This window comes from Gamsiella multidivaricata, assembly GCF_025024155.1.
Source record: "Gamsiella multidivaricata strain RSA 2152 chromosome Unknown BC939scaffold_70, whole genome shotgun sequence".
NCBI lineage: Eukaryota > Fungi > Mortierellomycota > Mortierellomycetes > Mortierellales > Mortierellaceae > Gamsiella > Gamsiella multidivaricata.
The window spans coordinates 82,892-99,504 of NW_026251778.1; the positions used below are offsets into that span (position 1 = coordinate 82,892).

A 16,613-nucleotide genomic window follows, 5' to 3' on the forward strand; every position below is an offset into this window, starting at 1 on the left:
GCGAGCTCTTCCGGCTATAATTGACTTGAAAAAAAAAAAATTGGATGAGCATACAAAAAAAAATAACTAATTGTGTGAGGTTGTACCTGATCTGGGCATTACCATCTTCCGATTATCAAACAACTCTGCCTATGATACTACGGTCAGCAGACTTCTTTATAGCTGCTTGTTACAGAACCATATTGTTTTTATGTAAACATGTTCTCGAGTATTGAAAAAATGTGGCGATCAGTAATAGCTAGTCCATGCTCAACACTATTGTCGACTCATGCTGTTGCTGCCACGCGGCTCCTTTGCTTTCCGTTTTTTTCCCTGACGTGATCGTATTATCGTTGTAAGCCCTGTTGGATCCGACGATCGCGTTGATGATGAAGAAGCGTTTCCTGATCGTGAATGACAAATCTCCCCTCTGTTACAACTAATACTAAAACTTAACCTGCTGTAGACCAGATCCATGTGTTTTTCAATGGTCGTTGGCGATCTACTTTATTAAAATGATTTCCAGGCCATCCATTTACGGTCAGAGGCTATGATATACGTGTATGATATTGTCATAACCAAGTCCTATTAGGAACTCCATGCTTTCCTTTTGGTCGATCTGTATATCTAACCAAGGCGTAACGGCCACAGTACATTCTTAACAAAGACCTTGTTTGCTTATGCAGTGAATTGCCATATTATCGAAAGGAATACACGTCAATCACTTTGGCCTTTAGATCGGGAATCGCCACATTCTCTCATAAAAAGGGTCGCTTCTTTTAATTGAGTTTGAACGCTATCTACGGTCGCGTATTCAAGTTAGGCCCATGAGTCCTATGCTTCAACTTGTACTATTGGATTCTCTCTGTGGTTTCCTATTCTTAATCAAATATCGATGCCGCCGAAACTTCCGTCCTATCTGTAATCGTTTCCACCTCCATCCTGGACGCGTTTATTACGCGTTCTTCGATACTACGAGCACCTTAAGCCTCTTGTGCCGGATGACAATGGTTTCTCTGGTGCATACAACATGTGGGACACGCTCTATCCAATAATTCGTCTGCGCTGAAGCTGCATCGACTATGGATGCAAACTTGGTGGCAAAATCGCGTCTGTCCGACTTGACACCACCAATAAAGTTGATATTGCTCGCTCAAGTCCAAGTACCGCCAACCACGCCTATATAGACTATATTCCCGAGGCTTCCTCTTCAGGAAAAGCGTTGATTCTACTCGGCAACAGAGTCTTGGGCTTTGGAGCCTGTTCGCAATCGAACATAGTGTTAATGAGTAGCTCTTTAATTATGGCCAAGTCGCGCCGTATATATTAAAAGACATCTGTAAATAGACCTAGTATTAAAAATCATACTGAGAAGCACGCCTTGCTGAATGTATTGAGGAGATAGTCAGTACATTTTAAACCACGGTCTTTATTACGTCCTCGCCAACTAATGCGCCGTTGTCTATACGTGCCATCGATCTGGACTAAGACGTCTCGCATCGCACGTCGTGCCTTCCGAGATATCCATTAGTAACGTGTCCGTAATCTTCAATTGAGGACGCTATTGACGAATCATGCAACTGCTAAAGAGTGTGCTCGGGGCTGCAGTAGAGTTTCCTGGGCTCAAGGGTGCTACAACGGCATCTCTGCCTACGTTTCCCAAGTAGACCTTATCTGCCTTGACAACGTAAACGGCTCATCAACAGAAAAACACGTCGAGCTCCAGGCTTACCAACAGACGGCGCTTCTCGTGTTTGTGGAGAATAAAGAGAGCAGCCTATAGATGATCACTCGACTCACATACTTACACACTCACAGACTCGCTTCAACCACAGTTCTTACCGCCATAGCATCTCCAGACCAAGACTATCTCATGAAGTTCAGCACCGATAACAACCGTGAGATTCTCTTAGATGAATGATACGAAGCTCATTATGATCGCTCAGTTATACTATCGCGTCCAAGTTTACTAATCATTGTTTTTAGTCCAGTCCACGATGTCTTCACCAGTCCATGTAATACGAGTAATACCCTGTCCGTTTGACGTGGAGGCAGACGAGGCAGGGAGCGAGAGTCCCTATATCGAAAAGAAGCTTGAGATCCTGCCTGACCTGGACAGCGACCCTGAGCGCGCCAAGGCCTTCTCTGCCATCCCAGGTTTTGATGACCATCTCTGCCTAGATATCATTCGCCCATACGGTAGGATTTTTGCCGACAAGGGCCTCAAGTACCTGCTCAAGAGGCTGAGTGTTGGCCGTGGCGCAATTGACGCGAACTATCTTGATGAGGATAAGTTACCGTGGTTGCCGGACATCCAGAACAAGGCCTTGAACATCCTCACGCGCTTGTGTGAATTTGTCGACAAGGTGTCTTTCGGTGCTACCAACGCCACGAAGAGCGAAATCCTTGCCCTGTGAATAGCCGTCTTTGGGATCCTTCAATACAGGACTTCTCTATACACCAGCGATAGCGGGCGTCACATAATGTATCTATCACCCATAAGATGTCGGTTCACATAGAAATGACGAGCCTTGTCTGAAGTCACCATCGTTTGTCCGCGAGCAACCGAGGCTGATATTCGGACTATCTATATAATGAATCTGAAAGAGGATCAGCACTATTTAATTCATCAAAAGGAGTGGGGGGTCGAGGCTCCCTCAGTCGTGATCGAGACAGTAGTGGGGTTCACTGGCATGTTCGACCAAATCAGGACATTGGACGATGGGGGACGTTGCTGGCCACGCTAGTGAGTACGCAGCGTACCTTCCCAAAAAACGAGAGTGCCCTCCAAGACTTCTGGACTCCGCCTTCAGCAGCATAGGGAGCGATCTCCTAACGCACAACCAAAGGAGGTGATTGGAAAAGCCGGCGAAGGGCATACCGACTCTCGAGCAAAATGGATGAATAACAAAACATAGTGGCCTCACTCATTTTTCGAATATGTATGGAGCATAAGTATCGCTTATTACAGTATTTTGTTTAAGGCTAAGTCCCTGCTTTACTGAGGAAAAAAAAAAAAAAAAAAAAACGTCGCCCTCGCCTTATGGCGTGTACATCAAGTTCCGAAATTGACTCTGGACAATGTCCACGTTGCTTGGCCACACAAATTTCCCCGCCCACCTATCTTCGACATTATGCGTCCACGAATTCAATACCAGCTTATACGTCGTCTTCTCCGGGTCCGCCGTCTCGATATCTGATCGCTTCAGGACCATCTGGCCATCAATGTACCACGCAACTAAATCCTCCCGCCACTCGATCGCATACCTGTGCCAGCCCTCGGACGCATCAAACCCAAGCGGGACCTTGACAGGGTTCTGCTTCGACCCCTTCCAGATATTCAGGTACCCGACTTTGGCATCCAGTCCCGTGAGCTCCACATCAATCTCCGATATTCCGTTCGCGATCAAGAAGAAGCCCGTGACATGGCCGCGGATATTGCTTGAGATCATGTCGACAGAGTAGATACCATAGGTCGCACGCTCTCTCCAGATGAGCTCACCGCAAGAGAAAGGACTTTCGGGAGAGCCCTTCCCGATGACGATGGCGGTGCCTTGTGCGGAGGGAAGAATGTTCTCCTTCATATAGGTACAGTTCCGGTTCTGGGGGGTTACTCCGTGAGGGACGATATATCTGGGGGTAGGAGAACTTGTGAGCGGGTCAAAGTACTCTGTGCAGGCAGTGGATATGGTGCTGTTATGGTCATTGTGAGCATTGGGCACAGGAATGGCCGATGTGGAGGTGATATTCGAGAGTGAAGGGTTCATTTCTACGAAGATCGAGAAAATGAGCAGATGTAATTCATCGTGATGGTTTAAATTTGGAAATGTGGAGTTGAGTAGATCTTTATTTGAATCAGGACTGAGGTTCTATCCATCTGGATCAAGATCATTAGAATGCAGCATCTCATGAAACGGGCTAGTGCGGTATATGGCTGGAGTTGGAGGATAGCATACAGGCAGCGAACAAAAGCAAAGGTGTCTTTACATATTTATGTATTTAGTATTCCCGTCTAGTGTCTAGTGCTGTGTGCCCTAGTTGGCGGCCAATTTCTGGTTCTGCATTTATGAAGGCGCTTCCTATGGATGGTGAAGATGTTTCCTATCAGGTTCGAGGAATCAAAATTCGGTAGTAGCGTAAAGGAACCCAGAAATCAGTTATTCCACATGATACTATGCATGGTGTAAAAAAAAAGTTTTTGGCTGAGGACGAGATCTGCTCAGGCATCGGCGCCGAGATCAAGTTTTCGAGTCTGTCCTTAACTTCAGTTCGGGCTCTGTTGCTCCATCCACGCTGCTGTGCTGTTCAGATTTCCCCTCCTGTACCTGTATGAAGAAGTGCTTCGTTGAGGCACCATATAAGGAGATAGGTGGGCAGCTTTAGGTGCTAGTATTTGTCAATGTTATGAAGCTGTGCGCTAGAACTTTATTGTTCTTCAGCGCCAACTTAATATGGCAACAACTTGCCTAAAATAGAATAGTGAAGGCAAAGGCAACTGCCACCATGCCTATGCCGGCGATGGCCAATGCACCAGTTGGGCTCTTTGAGATCTCTGCGTTCGATTTCTTCTTGTTGTTGCCTCCGAGATTGGCGCCGTTGCTTTTACTGTCATCTCCGCCACTAACAATGTTTCCTTTGCTGTCATATACCCTTGGAATATACTTCATATTCCTAAAATGGGCCTTGGGAACCTCACCATCCGGTGGGTAGTTGAATTTACCCGCCCAGTCAATATTGACCTCAGGTTGCACCTGGGCCCAAGAATTGATCGCTAGCTTGTAGCTGACCCTGTCTGGTGGGGTCGTCGCGATGTCGGATCGGTTCAGCACCATGTCTCCATCGACCCACCAGACAATGTGGTCCTTATACCAATCGAATGAGTACGAATGCCAGTCTGTCGAGACATCAAACGGCAACTCGACCGAGACCGGGTTCTGCTGATTGTTGTGCCAGACATTCATCCATCCAAGCTTCGTATCCAGTCCTGTGAGTTCGACGTCGATCTCAGTGTCCCCGTTCGCGATCAGGAAAAAGGACGTAACTTGACCCACAGTTTTGGAGGCGATCATTTCGATCGAGTAGGTGCCATAGCTCATGTTGGCCTGTCTGTAGATCAATTCGCCGCAGGAGTAGGGTTTTGTGGGCGAATCCTTGCCGATAGTGATTGTAGTACCTTCGCCAGACTGGTGCACTTGGGTCTTGACGAATGAACAACCTAATACCCAAATTACAAGGAGCAAGGCAAGAGATGGTTAAATAAGACCACATTCGCGGGATGAGTGATGATGCATTTGAACGTGAGTAAACTCGCGTTTACCCCAGCGTTCGGGACCATATCCATTCGCGACGATGAAGTTATTATGGTTGCTGAGGGAATCGTTGAAAGCCTTCACGCTCTGTGCCGCTACTGATGATATTAATGTCGCCAGCTGCATCGTTGAGGCGAAAAGCATGGTATGGGCATATGTTGCTTTCATGGTGGATGCGGATCCTGTTGTGAGAAGAGGGCTGAGATGTGTGAGAAAGAGAAAGGGGGCGAGGGTACGGGTTGGGCCCTAGGATAGTCTACGATATGAAGATCTCCATCCACCCATGTGCCAAACAAAAAAAAAAAAAAAAAAAAATCTAGATAGAATATCATTCAGCGCGTTTCACAAGTCCGCTGAAATTATTTTTGATATGGTGAAGTGTAGCAAATTTTTTGGAAGCAAGTTATTTTATCTGAGACATGATGTGGTCAGAAACGCGTAACGGGCACCCGGCACTGGGTATCAGGTTCTCTTACAAGTCTTTTTAATTTCTATATTATTATTTTGCTGTGATCGCCTTTATTGTGCATTCTGCAGTAGAACTCACTGCATCCCGTCGTCCTGTTCGTAATCACCGCCAGGGGTCTCGGCTGTTGGCAGGGTATCAATATCCATAGGTGTTGAAGATGATTCGCCCTGGTTCTCCAATATCCGGCCCCTCTTTCCTCGATAAGACGCTGCTGGGGGCTGCTTTTTTTTCTTCCTCCGGTCCAGGCCTACTGCATCATATGCAGCCCTCCAAATGGTCATCTTGACCTCTTTCCTTGGTTCCAATACGGGTGCCTCATCCCCCTGATTCTCTGCATTAGCTGGTCCCTTCCCCTTGTCTTGCGCTTCTTTGGCCTTATCCTCTTCTGGGGTGATCGGTACTATGTCAACAGATTCAAACATGATCCGCTTGGTGGCGATCGTCATCAGATCCATCGCCCCTGAATTTTCGTCATCGCTCTCGTCCATTCCTTCCTCATGCTCTTCATGGCCTAGTAATGGGTATCAAGTGCATTTGGCCGGCACGCTGATAAGTTTTCCATGGTGGAATGATAAATGCAATCATAGATCAAAGAGGAACCACTGTCAGACGTTGCAGAATAGCATTACCTTTCATTTTAAAGAGAAGGTCCTCCGTGATGGCGTTCTCGTCGTAGAACCCCTTGAATGCATGGATTCCTGCTTTGAAGTATGGTGTTGGTGTCTCCAGACCCTATCATTAGCCATGGCAAATGAGTCCAGACCCAACGTTAACTGAGGAACGGCGCAGTACAGTGTACTATTGTATCAGACGAGCCACTGAAGAGACGAAAACATACAACGAGACTGTATCCTCCCTTGGTCATGTTCTCCATGTCCTTTGCGTTGTAATTTGTGGAACCAAAATCAAGCACGATATACTCTGTCTCCTCCACCCACTCCCAGTCCTGGCTGGGGTCCTCGTTCTCCACACTGACGACCGCTGACTCGATTGGAGGCCCTTCTGGTGCTTTTTTTGCTTCTGAAACTGGTTTGGAAGTGCCGGCGGACTGTTGCTTGCTACTGCTCTCCACGAGGTCCTGAAATTGTTCCTCGATTTCGTTTGGGGCATTGTCAATGAAACTGGATGTGCTGTCGTCGTCGTCCATGTTAATCCTTGTGATCCTTTTAGTTCGACGGAGTGAATGCTGTTGTTGAGATCACTTCTGCTGCTCGATCTTTGATTCCTGGGAAGGATTAAGGACGCGTTCTCGTTCTGGTTGGTTGGTTGGTTGCACCAGGGGGGAAGTGGGGAAGGCGAAGGTGATCGAGGCATAGCTTAAGGGCGCCCAATCGATCCAAAGAAATGAAGTCCGTGGGAAGTTAGGCAGAGTGCTTTTCCCAAACGGGACTGTACCTAGACTCTTCTTTCTTTCCTCCTTCTGCCCTTCTGCCTTCTTCTCCACAGATTCATTCCTCGGCGAGCAACCCCCAGTTTGCATTCTCTTTTCTCTTCCTCCATTCATTTTTCTTTCTTTTTCTTCCTTACATCTGCACAACAACAACATAGCCGCCATGACCTCATCAACTATTCGGACCGCCTACGTGACCAGAATCGAGCACTTCTCAGCCGCACACCGACTCAACTCCATCCACCTGAGTCCGGAAGAGAACCTAGCACTGTACGGCAAATGCAACCACACCTCAGGGCATGGTCACAACTACAAAGGTGCGATTCAACTCTGCACCAATGTTACTGCTGACTGAGTCTCTCAACGAGTCCTGTCTTGTGAATTGGCCGTTCAGGACCGACGGTTGCCCAGTGTTGCGGATCCAGTTGTCACCATTGCAACATCGCCCCTGACGCTTTGTTCTCTATTTCTCTGTCAAATCTATATTGCGGTCGCCTTTCCACCCAACAGTCGAAGTGACGATAAAGGGACAGGTAATGGATCACTATTCTGTTCTAAAATGTGTGTTGTGCAAACTCGGTCAGGGCTCAAAGATGGACCTGTGGGGCGAACCACAATTGTGGATCGTGGATTAATATGGCTATATGCTTACAAATTCAAATTTTAATTCCCTTGCCCTTGGATAGATTGACCCATTGTCTGGTATGGTCATCAACATTACGGACCTTAAGAAGACACTACAAACCGCTGTCATGGACCCATGCGACCACCGCAACCTCGTGAGTGAGCCGGAATCGAATTACATCATGGCGTCAACCGGAGAATTTTTTTTTTTTTGCGATGCATTGAATTTTGGAGAGCTTAACATCAGAGGGATAGAATCGCATTATTGATGCCTTTATCTACATCCTTTCTATTTGTACTAGGACCTGGACGTCCCATTCTTCAAGCTTAACCCAAGGTACATATCCACCATGTTCCTATCGCAATCGCGGAGTAAAGGCGCACAGCAAATCACGAGAGAATTAATAACACGACTACGTTTTCTTCGCATCAACATAGCACGACCGAGAATTTGGCAGTCTTCCTCTGGCAAAACATCCAGCAGAACCTCCCGGTTTCAAAAACATATGAGTTGTACGAAATCAAACTGCACGAGACCGACAAGAACGTGGTTGTCTATCGAGGAGAGTAACCTTCATTCAAGACAAATTATGTTGAGAATGATGCCCACCCATAGACTCTACTCTTTGTACCATTAATAAAAATCCTAGCGCACCGACAGAGAGCATTGCAATGATGGAAGTACGGAAGTAATGGTGTAGATCAGGATACATATTTATTTTACTATGTTACAGGATGATGGAGCCAGTGAAGTGCAAGAGAGTGAGAGAGTTGATGCGGTGGAAGGCGATGGATATGACGGATACGAGTGCTGTCAGCATGCTGTTCATTTTTTGCCGCCTTTAATTGATTTGCCAGAGGATAGCGACAGGCTGGTTTGTAGCGCATGGAATTGGTGCTTTCCCTGCGAGATGAGCGACTTGATCTTATCCTATAACAATTGCGATGTGTACAGCCATTAGGCATGGGAGCTTTCATAATTGATCATTGAAGAGCGCAGTAAGTAAGTAAGTGCCGGGGCAAAGTACCGGATTGGTTTCATGGCGATACCGCTCAAAATCTGATCGGGCCCATGTCTGCAGGTCCTGGCGGTCTCGCGGATCCTTGATGTCCTTGAGAGTTCGTTGGATGTCGCGGTAGAGGGACAATACCCTTGCACGAGTCAAGAACTATGTGCAATTGAGCCATGGCGAAGCTGTTAGTTTGAGATTCTGGGGGGGGGGTTGCCGCGGGTGGGTGATGAGACCCTGCGATGAGTTGCAAGGTGAAAGGGGAGCACTTGCGTATTCAAGATTCGGCCCATCCTTGACAGCGAGTCTCTTTGATGATCGAGCGAGGGATGCAGGTATGGCCGGAGGGACTTTCATGATTCAGTTGGGGTGTGTGATGGGGATGGCAAGGGGTTGATGGAGGCGAGCTGATTCGTTTTCCCAGGAAGAGGGTTGTTTACCGAAAATCTGAGCTGTAGGGGAAGGGCCCACAGGTCGTGCAGAGCACGCCGCTCAGATTCGCCCTTTCTGTTCTTTCTTCTTTTTTTATATACATCTCGCGGCTATCTTCTCGTCTCTCAAACTCTCGCCCTCGCCTCTCTCTCTCACATCGCACACCCCATCTTCCTATCCTCTGCAGGACAAGTCCAATGATGCCAGGCATCAGCAAGGACGCCATCCGGATCAGGTCCTACTCCAAAGAGGACCAGGACCAGGTCGTCGAGATCCTCACTATCGGATTCCAAGAGAACGCAGAACCCCTCTTCCGACGAAGAGTCAAGCATTACACCACCCCCCTTGTCATCCTCACCAAATCCATCATCTACACCTCTCTTATCGAGCTCGCCTTTGCCGTTTACTCCATTTACATCTCCAAGTCCTCTTCTTCCTCTTCATCGTCATCCACATTCTTTGCAGGGGTTTCATGGGACAACCCTCGCAGCTTTCAAAAACTGCTCCCAAGCCCTGAATCGGCCCTGGCTCTGATCCAGCCATCCTTCTCGATCGTATGGGTCCTTGTCACCCTCATTGTCGCAATCACTACCCTACTGGAGATGTACCGATGGTCCTTGCGGAGCAACGAAAAGTTCATCAAGACCTGCATCCAAGAAGACCTCGACGATATCACCGGTTACTACCAGTCCAGCTCATCGACCAACAACAAACCAAATCGATCGCAATTTTGGGTCGCATGTTTGGATTCGCACCCCCAACTTGTCCTGGGCTGTATCGCACTCGATGACATCTGGGCCCACACAGAGCATCTAAAGTCGAAGCATCTGAAGCGGGGCCGTTCTGAGGACGCGTTTACGATACCGAACAAGACAGACGCGGGACTGCGCAGACTATCGGTCCACCCACATTACCGCAGACTGGGGATCAGTAAGATGTTGATGGATATGGTGGTGACATATGCAAAGGCGAATGAATTCCGACGACTGGTGTTTTCGACGACGCTATTCCAGGATAAGGCCATTGCAGGGTACATCCGATATGGGTTCACGAAGGACAAGACGGCCAAGCTGGCGACGTTTATAGATCTATGGTTCGGGAGCATGGATCTATATGCGACAGAGCAAGAAAAGGAGGAGCAGAGAGCCAAGCAAGCAGCCATGTTACGGGAGATCGGTGTTGCTTGAACCGGGGGGAGGAGGGATTTTGTCATAGGCTACATGCAGTTGCGCTTGAATTCGCGGCTCTACATATCTATTAAAACCATGGAGCGAGTTCAGCCTATAAAACTCATAAGGGGAAAGAGTTCGCCTGGGTCCATTCGGAAGATCATTTTAGCGTGCACCGCGCATTTGGACGCGCTTGCTTATTCAGTTTATTTTACAGTACAAGGGTCGAAAGATTCAATGCGTCCTGTGCAAAATGTGGTTATATGAACGAGCAAGCATGCCGAGTTGACCTGCAAAGAGGATAATAGGATAAAGTCAGAAAGAATCTACTAAGCATCACGGGCGATGGAATATGTGAGATATCGAGGGAGTAAAGATCGTGGACCATGGTCGTACAATGGAGGCAAAAAAAGGGCTGTGCGCCTGAATTCTTTGGTGAAAGGGTGTGTATCTGTGTATGTGTGAAAGTAGTAGTGGGAAGGTGATGTTCTTGGGGCTGCAGTAAACGCGCGTCAGTCTCAGAACGCGACTGTGTAACAATGCGAAAATAAATATCACGGTTGCACAAACGACCTACTGTGAATTGTCGCGTGTCAGAGGACGGAGAGCATAGAGCGCACTTGACTTTTCCACATTTGATGGTCCAGGCAGTTTCACGGGACTAGGGCCTCGATGGGATCTGACGGGGTAACAAAGGCCCGACGCATTGAATGTACTAATCAGGCTTGCTGAGGTTGGATTGTTCACTGTGAGCGGACGGTGCATGGTTACTGCCGCTTCTCGCTCGAGATCAGGCTGCAATAGAAGCAATTCAAAGAGGAGCAACAGTTAAGAGGCGAGAAAAACACACACAAGCACCTGTCATCCACAAGCACGACAGCAGATAATGACCGCCAACCATACCTTTGAAAACTTAAGTTTCTTTTCTCTTGAAGGGTCCCAGTGGACAGGGTTAGACTGCCATCAAGACCGTTGTAGTCGAATGGCAGGTGATGTGAAGCGGAGGTACATTCGCTTCCTGGTGAAGAAGAAAAGAAAAGAAAAGTATGCGTAGAAATCAAGCGACGAGCACTCTCTAGCACCAGGCACAGGCATTAACGCTGAGAAAATAGACCGATGCCATCCATATTCACAAAAGGGAGAATAGCAGCAACTGGACCTCCAAAGCATATCTTTCTGAAATTTCGTTGGACTCTGCGGCGATCCGCTGCAGCTGTATAGCTATTGCAGCTCTTGGCTCGCTGAGTCTGTGTCAGTCTCGCCCGATTAGCGGAGCAGAGACGCTGATGGTCGAAGCAAAGTGCAAAAAATGCGGAGTAAACAAGTGTGAGAAAAAATCAGGGTGCTGTAAATCACAGAGTGAACTCAGGGACAGGCACAGCACTGTCGTTAGACAGCAGCACCATGCAGTCAGGGAACAACAGATCGCAGTTTGCGAAGCAGAACGAACAGTTCCACTCACACAGCAACATAACTGAAAGCCACCGAGGTGTTGATTGTAACATCAATAGATGGATGGATGGAGAGGTAGGGGACTATGTTTGTGCTTTTGATGGTCTTGGAGGAGGGGAAAGTGAAGAATGAAGGAAGGCGAGAGCGCGACTCGACGCGAAGAAATAAATGAAAACGACGCGTCGCCGGGTCGCAACACTCTTATTCGATATGGTCGGCTGCGTTGATTAGCTGATCGACTCTTGTGGGCCTAAATCAGTCGAAGAAGGATAGCATCTGCGAATGTATGTGCGCGCCTCCCCGGATGAGTTGATGCTACTTATTGAGACCTGTTGAAATCATTGTTAATCCCATACTTGGTGTGATTCTCCTTTTTGACCGATCTTCGTGATACTACAGTACCACAAATGAACTGACTTCCACGACAGCGTTAGGCTCAATAAGAAGGCAAGCCTTGTTATCATGCACACCTTCTGTTGAATTGTTAAACAAAGCATCCTTTATTACAAATAAACGCGCATCTCATTTGCGTCCCTTGCTTCCTCCGCTCTTCTTCTTGGACGCCTCTACTCCCGGTGCCGAGACCTTACTCTTTCCGATCATCGCATTGATTGCCTCCTCGTCCTTGACCATCTTGATTAACTCACGCTCGCGTGCTTCGAGTGCCGTCTCTGCCGCGCGCAATTCCTGTCCCGATAGACCATTGACCGTCTTGGTCTCAGACGATTCCGATGCGGAGGACGAACTGTTACTATTGACTGCTGTCAAAAAGTGGTTCATGGCCGTCTTGACTGCCTTGCCCTTCTTCATTGTTCCCGGGATCAACTTGACCTTGTACTTATACTTCTGAAGTGCGCTATAGGGTGCGCAGACAGGTACCGCAAACTGCAGGATATCTGTCGGCAATGGGCGCCCAGTCAGACCATCCAAGACTGTTAGGTTTTCGGACTCTTCGGGCTCCAGCATCTTGATGTTCTCCTCCTGCAACAGACGGCGCACCTCCTCACGCTCGTCCTCATTCGCATTCTCATCCAGCAAAGGAACAGCAGCATCGGCATCGCCCTGGACAGCATCTTCGGTGTCCCCATTCGTTGCAGCATCTGGAATCTTGCCGTTGTGCGGTGCCTTTTTGCCACCTTTATTTCTGTCCTTGGCTGTCTGGCCCTTCTGGTACTCATCCTGCTGGACACGTCTCTTTTCTGTCAATGCTGCCTTCTCCGCCTTCTTCTCCGCCTCCTTCTTGGCCCGCTTGCCCTTCAGTTGCGGACCCTTGTCAGGCTAGCAACAGATAAAAATAAAAACTTCTGTTAGCAGCACGAGAAGACAAGTATCGTTCGTAGATGATGGATGAAGAAATTGACATGTAAGCCACTTACAGCAAGCAATTCAAGACGAAGCTGGCGTTCTTCCTCATCTTGATCAGCATACTTTTCCTTGATCTTCTTGGCCTTGCCTCTCTTGCCGCGCACCGAGGTAGGAGGAGGAGGAGGAGGAGCTGCTGCTACTGCACCTTTCTTCTTGTCCGCCTGTTGCTGCTTCTTGGGCTGAGTCTCCTTCTGGGCAGCCTGTGATGACTCGCCAATGTCCTCAGACTGACCAGGAGTCCTGCCTTTCTTCATATCGCGGCGCATCTTGGCAGTAATGTAACTGGACTTTCCTTGTTGAGGCCTGTCCGATGATGCCAGAGATGATGTATCATCATTTTTTTCGAGTTCCTCATTGCTGTCATCGCCATAGTCCTGGAGTCCATACTTGTCAATCGCAGGTCCGGCCATCGCTTGTTGTTGCTGTTGCTGCTGTTGCTGCTTCTTGTTGGTATTCATCGCATTTGTGTTAAACTGGATCTGAGTATCAGGGAACTCCTCGTCAGACGACTCGGCTGCCTCAGATTCATCCTCAGAGTCGGATTTGCCATTGTCGTCGTCCTGGCTCTGGGTTTGCGACTCGTCCTTGCTATCCTCCAGGCTTGCATCATCATCCCCGTCGCGACTGACTGCGGATCGATCTTCATTGCTCTCCTTCTCACTATCAGAATCATCAGAACCACCAAGACCATGCTCCTCCTGCTCCTCCTGCTCCTCTTTATCCTCCGCGGGCGTCGCGGCAGACGGGACCTCATCGTCATGCGCCTTGGAGGTAGCCGTCTCTAAATTCGCGGTGGCAGCAGGACTCTCCGCATCTTCGATCCTGGGGGCATGACGTTCGTTGAGATGGTTCGCAATTGAAGAGTCGTCTAGCTTGAACAATAGTCCGAATCCATAAACCAGCTGTACCGGTGGCAAAAAATTTTTCTTGCCACGGATCATGAAGCTGCCGGTAGTGAGATACTCTCCCGTAGGTGCCGATTTGCTGACCTGATCTGCGCGAACCCAGTAAGCGGACGTGACAATCTTGGCATCCCACGCTTTGCTTTGGCAGACAGACATGATTCCTGCCTGGTAGATCGAGCTCGGCGGAACTGGATCCTTGTCAGACGGATTTTTGATCAAGACCGTCGCTGCACCATGAATATCCGCATGAACATAGATATCGTTCTTTTTCATGTAGCGCTTGACAATCATCTCGTTCTGCTGTGCGTCTCGTCCAGCGATGACCAGGTAATTTTCTGATGTGATAAACCACATAAACTTCTCGAACCAATACGGCTTGCGTGCTCGCTGAATCGACGTTGTAATCTTGACCTCCTGTAGCTGTTGGCGAATCTTTTTCTCCGCACTTTTGAAAGCCTTGGAGGCATGAGCCAGCGTCTTCTCCTGTTTAATGGCCGACTGTTTCTTGACATCATAGTACTTGCGTGCATTCGCAAAGGCAGTGAGATAAATATCGAGGTCAATGAGCACAGTAGGCTTGGCCTTGGGCTGATGTCGGTCCTCTGCCTCCTGATCTTCTTGATCCTCGTCCTGGTCCTGTTTCTCTTCTTCCTCATCGTAAGGATCGCTCAGAACGACGCAGACATTGTTTGACTCCAGCTTTAGAGAGTCAATCATGAGTGCAATAGGATTACCATGCCTCTTCTCTTCGTCTACCAAGTCTGCGAGATCCTTCCAGTCCATTCCGGTGGCGACAGCATTGCGAATAATCATAATAGCTTGATCGCACATCTCCAGATTGGCCTCGATCAATTCCGCTCTCATCACATTCATCTGCTGGGCCTCCTCTAGACCACGGACACGACCAAAGTGCTCCATCCTGACGCTGTCCAGTTTCTTTTGAGCATGTTCCTCTTGCGCACGCTTCTTGAGCTCCAAGCGCTGACTCTCGATGGCTGAGAAGAACTCATCAACTGCTGCATCAAATGACTCGAACTCCTTGTGCACTTGCAATTCGTGCTGCAAAAACAAGTAGGGGTGGAACTCATCGTACCTATTAGAGTACAGGAACATCTTTAGAAACCATTGTAATTTCGCCCGCAAGCGATTCGTTCCATAACGGTTAGCCATGGTCTTACGTGACAAGTTCTTGCTCATTAGGATCGTCCTCATTCTTCTTCTTGTGCTTGAGCATGATGATATATCCCTTCTTTTCATCGTCTCCTCCCTTTTCGATGATGCTGTCGGCGGCCTGCAATGCCTCGAAAAGTGCTTGGATTTGGGGTGACCCCTCTGATGTATCAAATCCAGTCGCCACAGTTGTATTTGGGGTAAGACCAGCCTTGAGAATTGCATGTTCTGTGAGTGCAGGGCCGTAAACTGGTTGAAACAAAGGGATGAATGTGGCACGTCAGCAACAGGATATCGAACAGACGCCATCGGAGGCACAGTTGAAACCTTAAATTCTTTTGAGACGTACATAGCTTTGTGTTGAGAATCTTTTTCAGGATATCTTTGGGTCCTGCAGACTTCAAGACTTCGACAAGATGTTCCTTCTGAATCGGCTCAAAGCTGCGTGTCAAGGCCCCGATATCATATGTCTCTCCAACCGCCATCCTGACTTTCTCATTAGGTTGGACGACGCGCAGGATCGAAAGAATCTTGTAGTGGCCATCCGTTAGGATTAAATTGCCCTATAGGAGTGTTACAAACAGCAATAGGCTTGAGTCAGCCAACCTGCTTCGCAGCGGAGAAGGATTGAGTGCAAAAAAATATGGGGCTGACTCATCTACTTACCGCAGCATAGAACTCTGCAATAATGTGGTACGTATTGTTCAAGTCGTCTGCGCCAAACTCAAAATCTACAATACGATCTGATCCAAGTTGCTTGACTCCAGTCAGTCGCCTCGTCCTCAAATGCTTGCGGATCTAGAATAGGAATAAAATTGTTCAGTAAGTCATCCTTCAGCTCAGGCTCAGAACAGTCCGTTGCGAAAATGCTCGACGTACTTTAATACAGAATCCTGAGGGTGTAATTGATTTGTCGCGGAGAAAGAGAGTGGTGTGCATGCGGATACCGGACTCGATCAGCACCATCTCCTTCCTGTCAGGCTAAGTAGAAATTGTTTTGAAACCGTTGTCAGCACTTGCTGCAATTCCGCTCTCAACTCCTTCGCAGCCTCAGTGCTCTATGACACACCTTTGAGAATTTGAAGAGATATGTCCTCGAGTTGACATCGTACACGTTCTGCAAGCGAAGTCCAACGATTCTATTGTTTGGGGACGGAATATTAGCAGGCCGTGCACGATCCTTGATTCCATTGCCTCCTTATAAAAGTATTTTTTTACATACGTTTGTTGTAGTGTGGCGACTGTAGCACGCACATCGAGAGACCCAAAGCGCAGCTTTGGCATGGCGTTGTATGTTGATGGTGAGAAGTGAAGAAAAAAGGCGATTTGAAATGACGAA

At 48.1% G+C, this 16,613-nt stretch overlaps 8 protein-coding genes across 8 annotated transcripts; 3 read left to right on the forward strand and 5 right to left on the reverse strand.

The window, feature by feature from the left end:
• Positions 1 to 1,553: 1,553 nt before the first annotated feature.
• Positions 1,554 to 2,426, forward strand: BC939DRAFT_521869 (uncharacterized protein; the record flags this gene model as incomplete). Its single annotated transcript, XM_051561220.1, has 3 exons — positions 1,554 to 1,642; positions 1,798 to 1,877; positions 1,966 to 2,426. 3 exons carry the CDS (start codon positions 1,554 to 1,556, stop codon positions 2,394 to 2,396), a joined length of 600 nt encoding a protein of 199 aa, XP_051408681.1. The 3' UTR covers positions 2,397 to 2,426.
• Positions 2,427 to 3,006: 580 nt separating this feature from the next.
• BC939DRAFT_462181 (concanavalin A-like lectin/glucanase domain-containing protein) lies at positions 3,007 to 3,819 on the reverse strand. Its single transcript, XM_051557095.1, has one exon. The coding sequence runs from the start codon at positions 3,744 to 3,746 to the stop codon at positions 3,021 to 3,023; it is 726 nt and encodes a 241-aa protein (XP_051408682.1). The 5' UTR covers positions 3,747 to 3,819; the 3' UTR covers positions 3,007 to 3,020.
• A 626-nt stretch (positions 3,820 to 4,445) lies between these two features.
• Positions 4,446 to 5,456, reverse strand: BC939DRAFT_506330 (glycosyl hydrolases family 16-domain-containing protein; the record flags this gene model as incomplete). Its single annotated transcript, XM_051560774.1, has 2 exons — positions 4,446 to 5,194; positions 5,297 to 5,456. 2 exons carry the CDS (start codon positions 5,454 to 5,456, stop codon positions 4,446 to 4,448), a joined length of 909 nt encoding a protein of 302 aa, XP_051408683.1.
• Positions 5,457 to 5,790: 334 nt separating this feature from the next.
• On the reverse strand, positions 5,791 to 7,125 carry BC939DRAFT_462184 (uncharacterized protein). Its single transcript, XM_051557096.1, has 3 exons — positions 6,596 to 7,125; positions 6,387 to 6,489; positions 5,791 to 6,268 (listed from the first exon to the last, which is right to left on the reverse strand). Exons 1-3 carry the CDS (start codon positions 6,902 to 6,904, stop codon positions 5,832 to 5,834), a joined length of 849 nt encoding a protein of 282 aa, XP_051408684.1. The 5' UTR covers positions 6,905 to 7,125; the 3' UTR covers positions 5,791 to 5,831.
• Positions 7,126 to 8,430, forward strand: BC939DRAFT_462190 (6-pyruvoyltetrahydropterin synthase). Its single transcript, XM_051557097.1, has 5 exons — positions 7,126 to 7,464; positions 7,658 to 7,680; positions 7,834 to 7,926; positions 8,074 to 8,108; positions 8,210 to 8,430. The coding sequence occupies exons 1-5, from the start codon at positions 7,311 to 7,313 to the stop codon at positions 8,340 to 8,342; spliced, it is 438 nt and encodes a 145-aa protein (XP_051408685.1). The 5' UTR covers positions 7,126 to 7,310; the 3' UTR covers positions 8,343 to 8,430.
• Positions 8,431 to 8,466: 36 nt separating this feature from the next.
• On the reverse strand, positions 8,467 to 9,240 carry BC939DRAFT_462193 (uncharacterized protein). Its single transcript, XM_051557098.1, has 3 exons — positions 9,055 to 9,240; positions 8,800 to 8,940; positions 8,467 to 8,702 (listed from the first exon to the last, which is right to left on the reverse strand). Exons 1-3 carry the CDS (start codon positions 9,136 to 9,138, stop codon positions 8,598 to 8,600), a joined length of 330 nt encoding a protein of 109 aa, XP_051408686.1. The 5' UTR covers positions 9,139 to 9,240; the 3' UTR covers positions 8,467 to 8,597.
• Positions 9,241 to 9,290: 50 nt separating this feature from the next.
• BC939DRAFT_462194 (uncharacterized protein) lies at positions 9,291 to 10,484 on the forward strand. Its single transcript, XM_051557099.1, has one exon. It carries the CDS (start codon positions 9,411 to 9,413, stop codon positions 10,398 to 10,400), a length of 990 nt encoding a protein of 329 aa, XP_051408687.1. The 5' UTR covers positions 9,291 to 9,410; the 3' UTR covers positions 10,401 to 10,484.
• Positions 10,485 to 12,317: 1,833 nt separating this feature from the next.
• On the reverse strand, positions 12,318 to 16,598 carry BC939DRAFT_462196 (fibronectin-binding protein A N-terminus-domain-containing protein). The gene is made up of 8 exons (XM_051557100.1): positions 16,497 to 16,598; positions 16,344 to 16,413; positions 16,154 to 16,255; positions 15,941 to 16,072; positions 15,624 to 15,837; positions 15,283 to 15,523; positions 13,211 to 15,197; positions 12,318 to 13,112 (listed from the first exon to the last, which is right to left on the reverse strand). Exons 1-8 carry the CDS (start codon positions 16,556 to 16,558, stop codon positions 12,357 to 12,359), a joined length of 3,564 nt encoding a protein of 1,187 aa, XP_051408688.1. The 5' UTR covers positions 16,559 to 16,598; the 3' UTR covers positions 12,318 to 12,356.
• Positions 16,599 to 16,613: the final 15 nt, after the last annotated feature.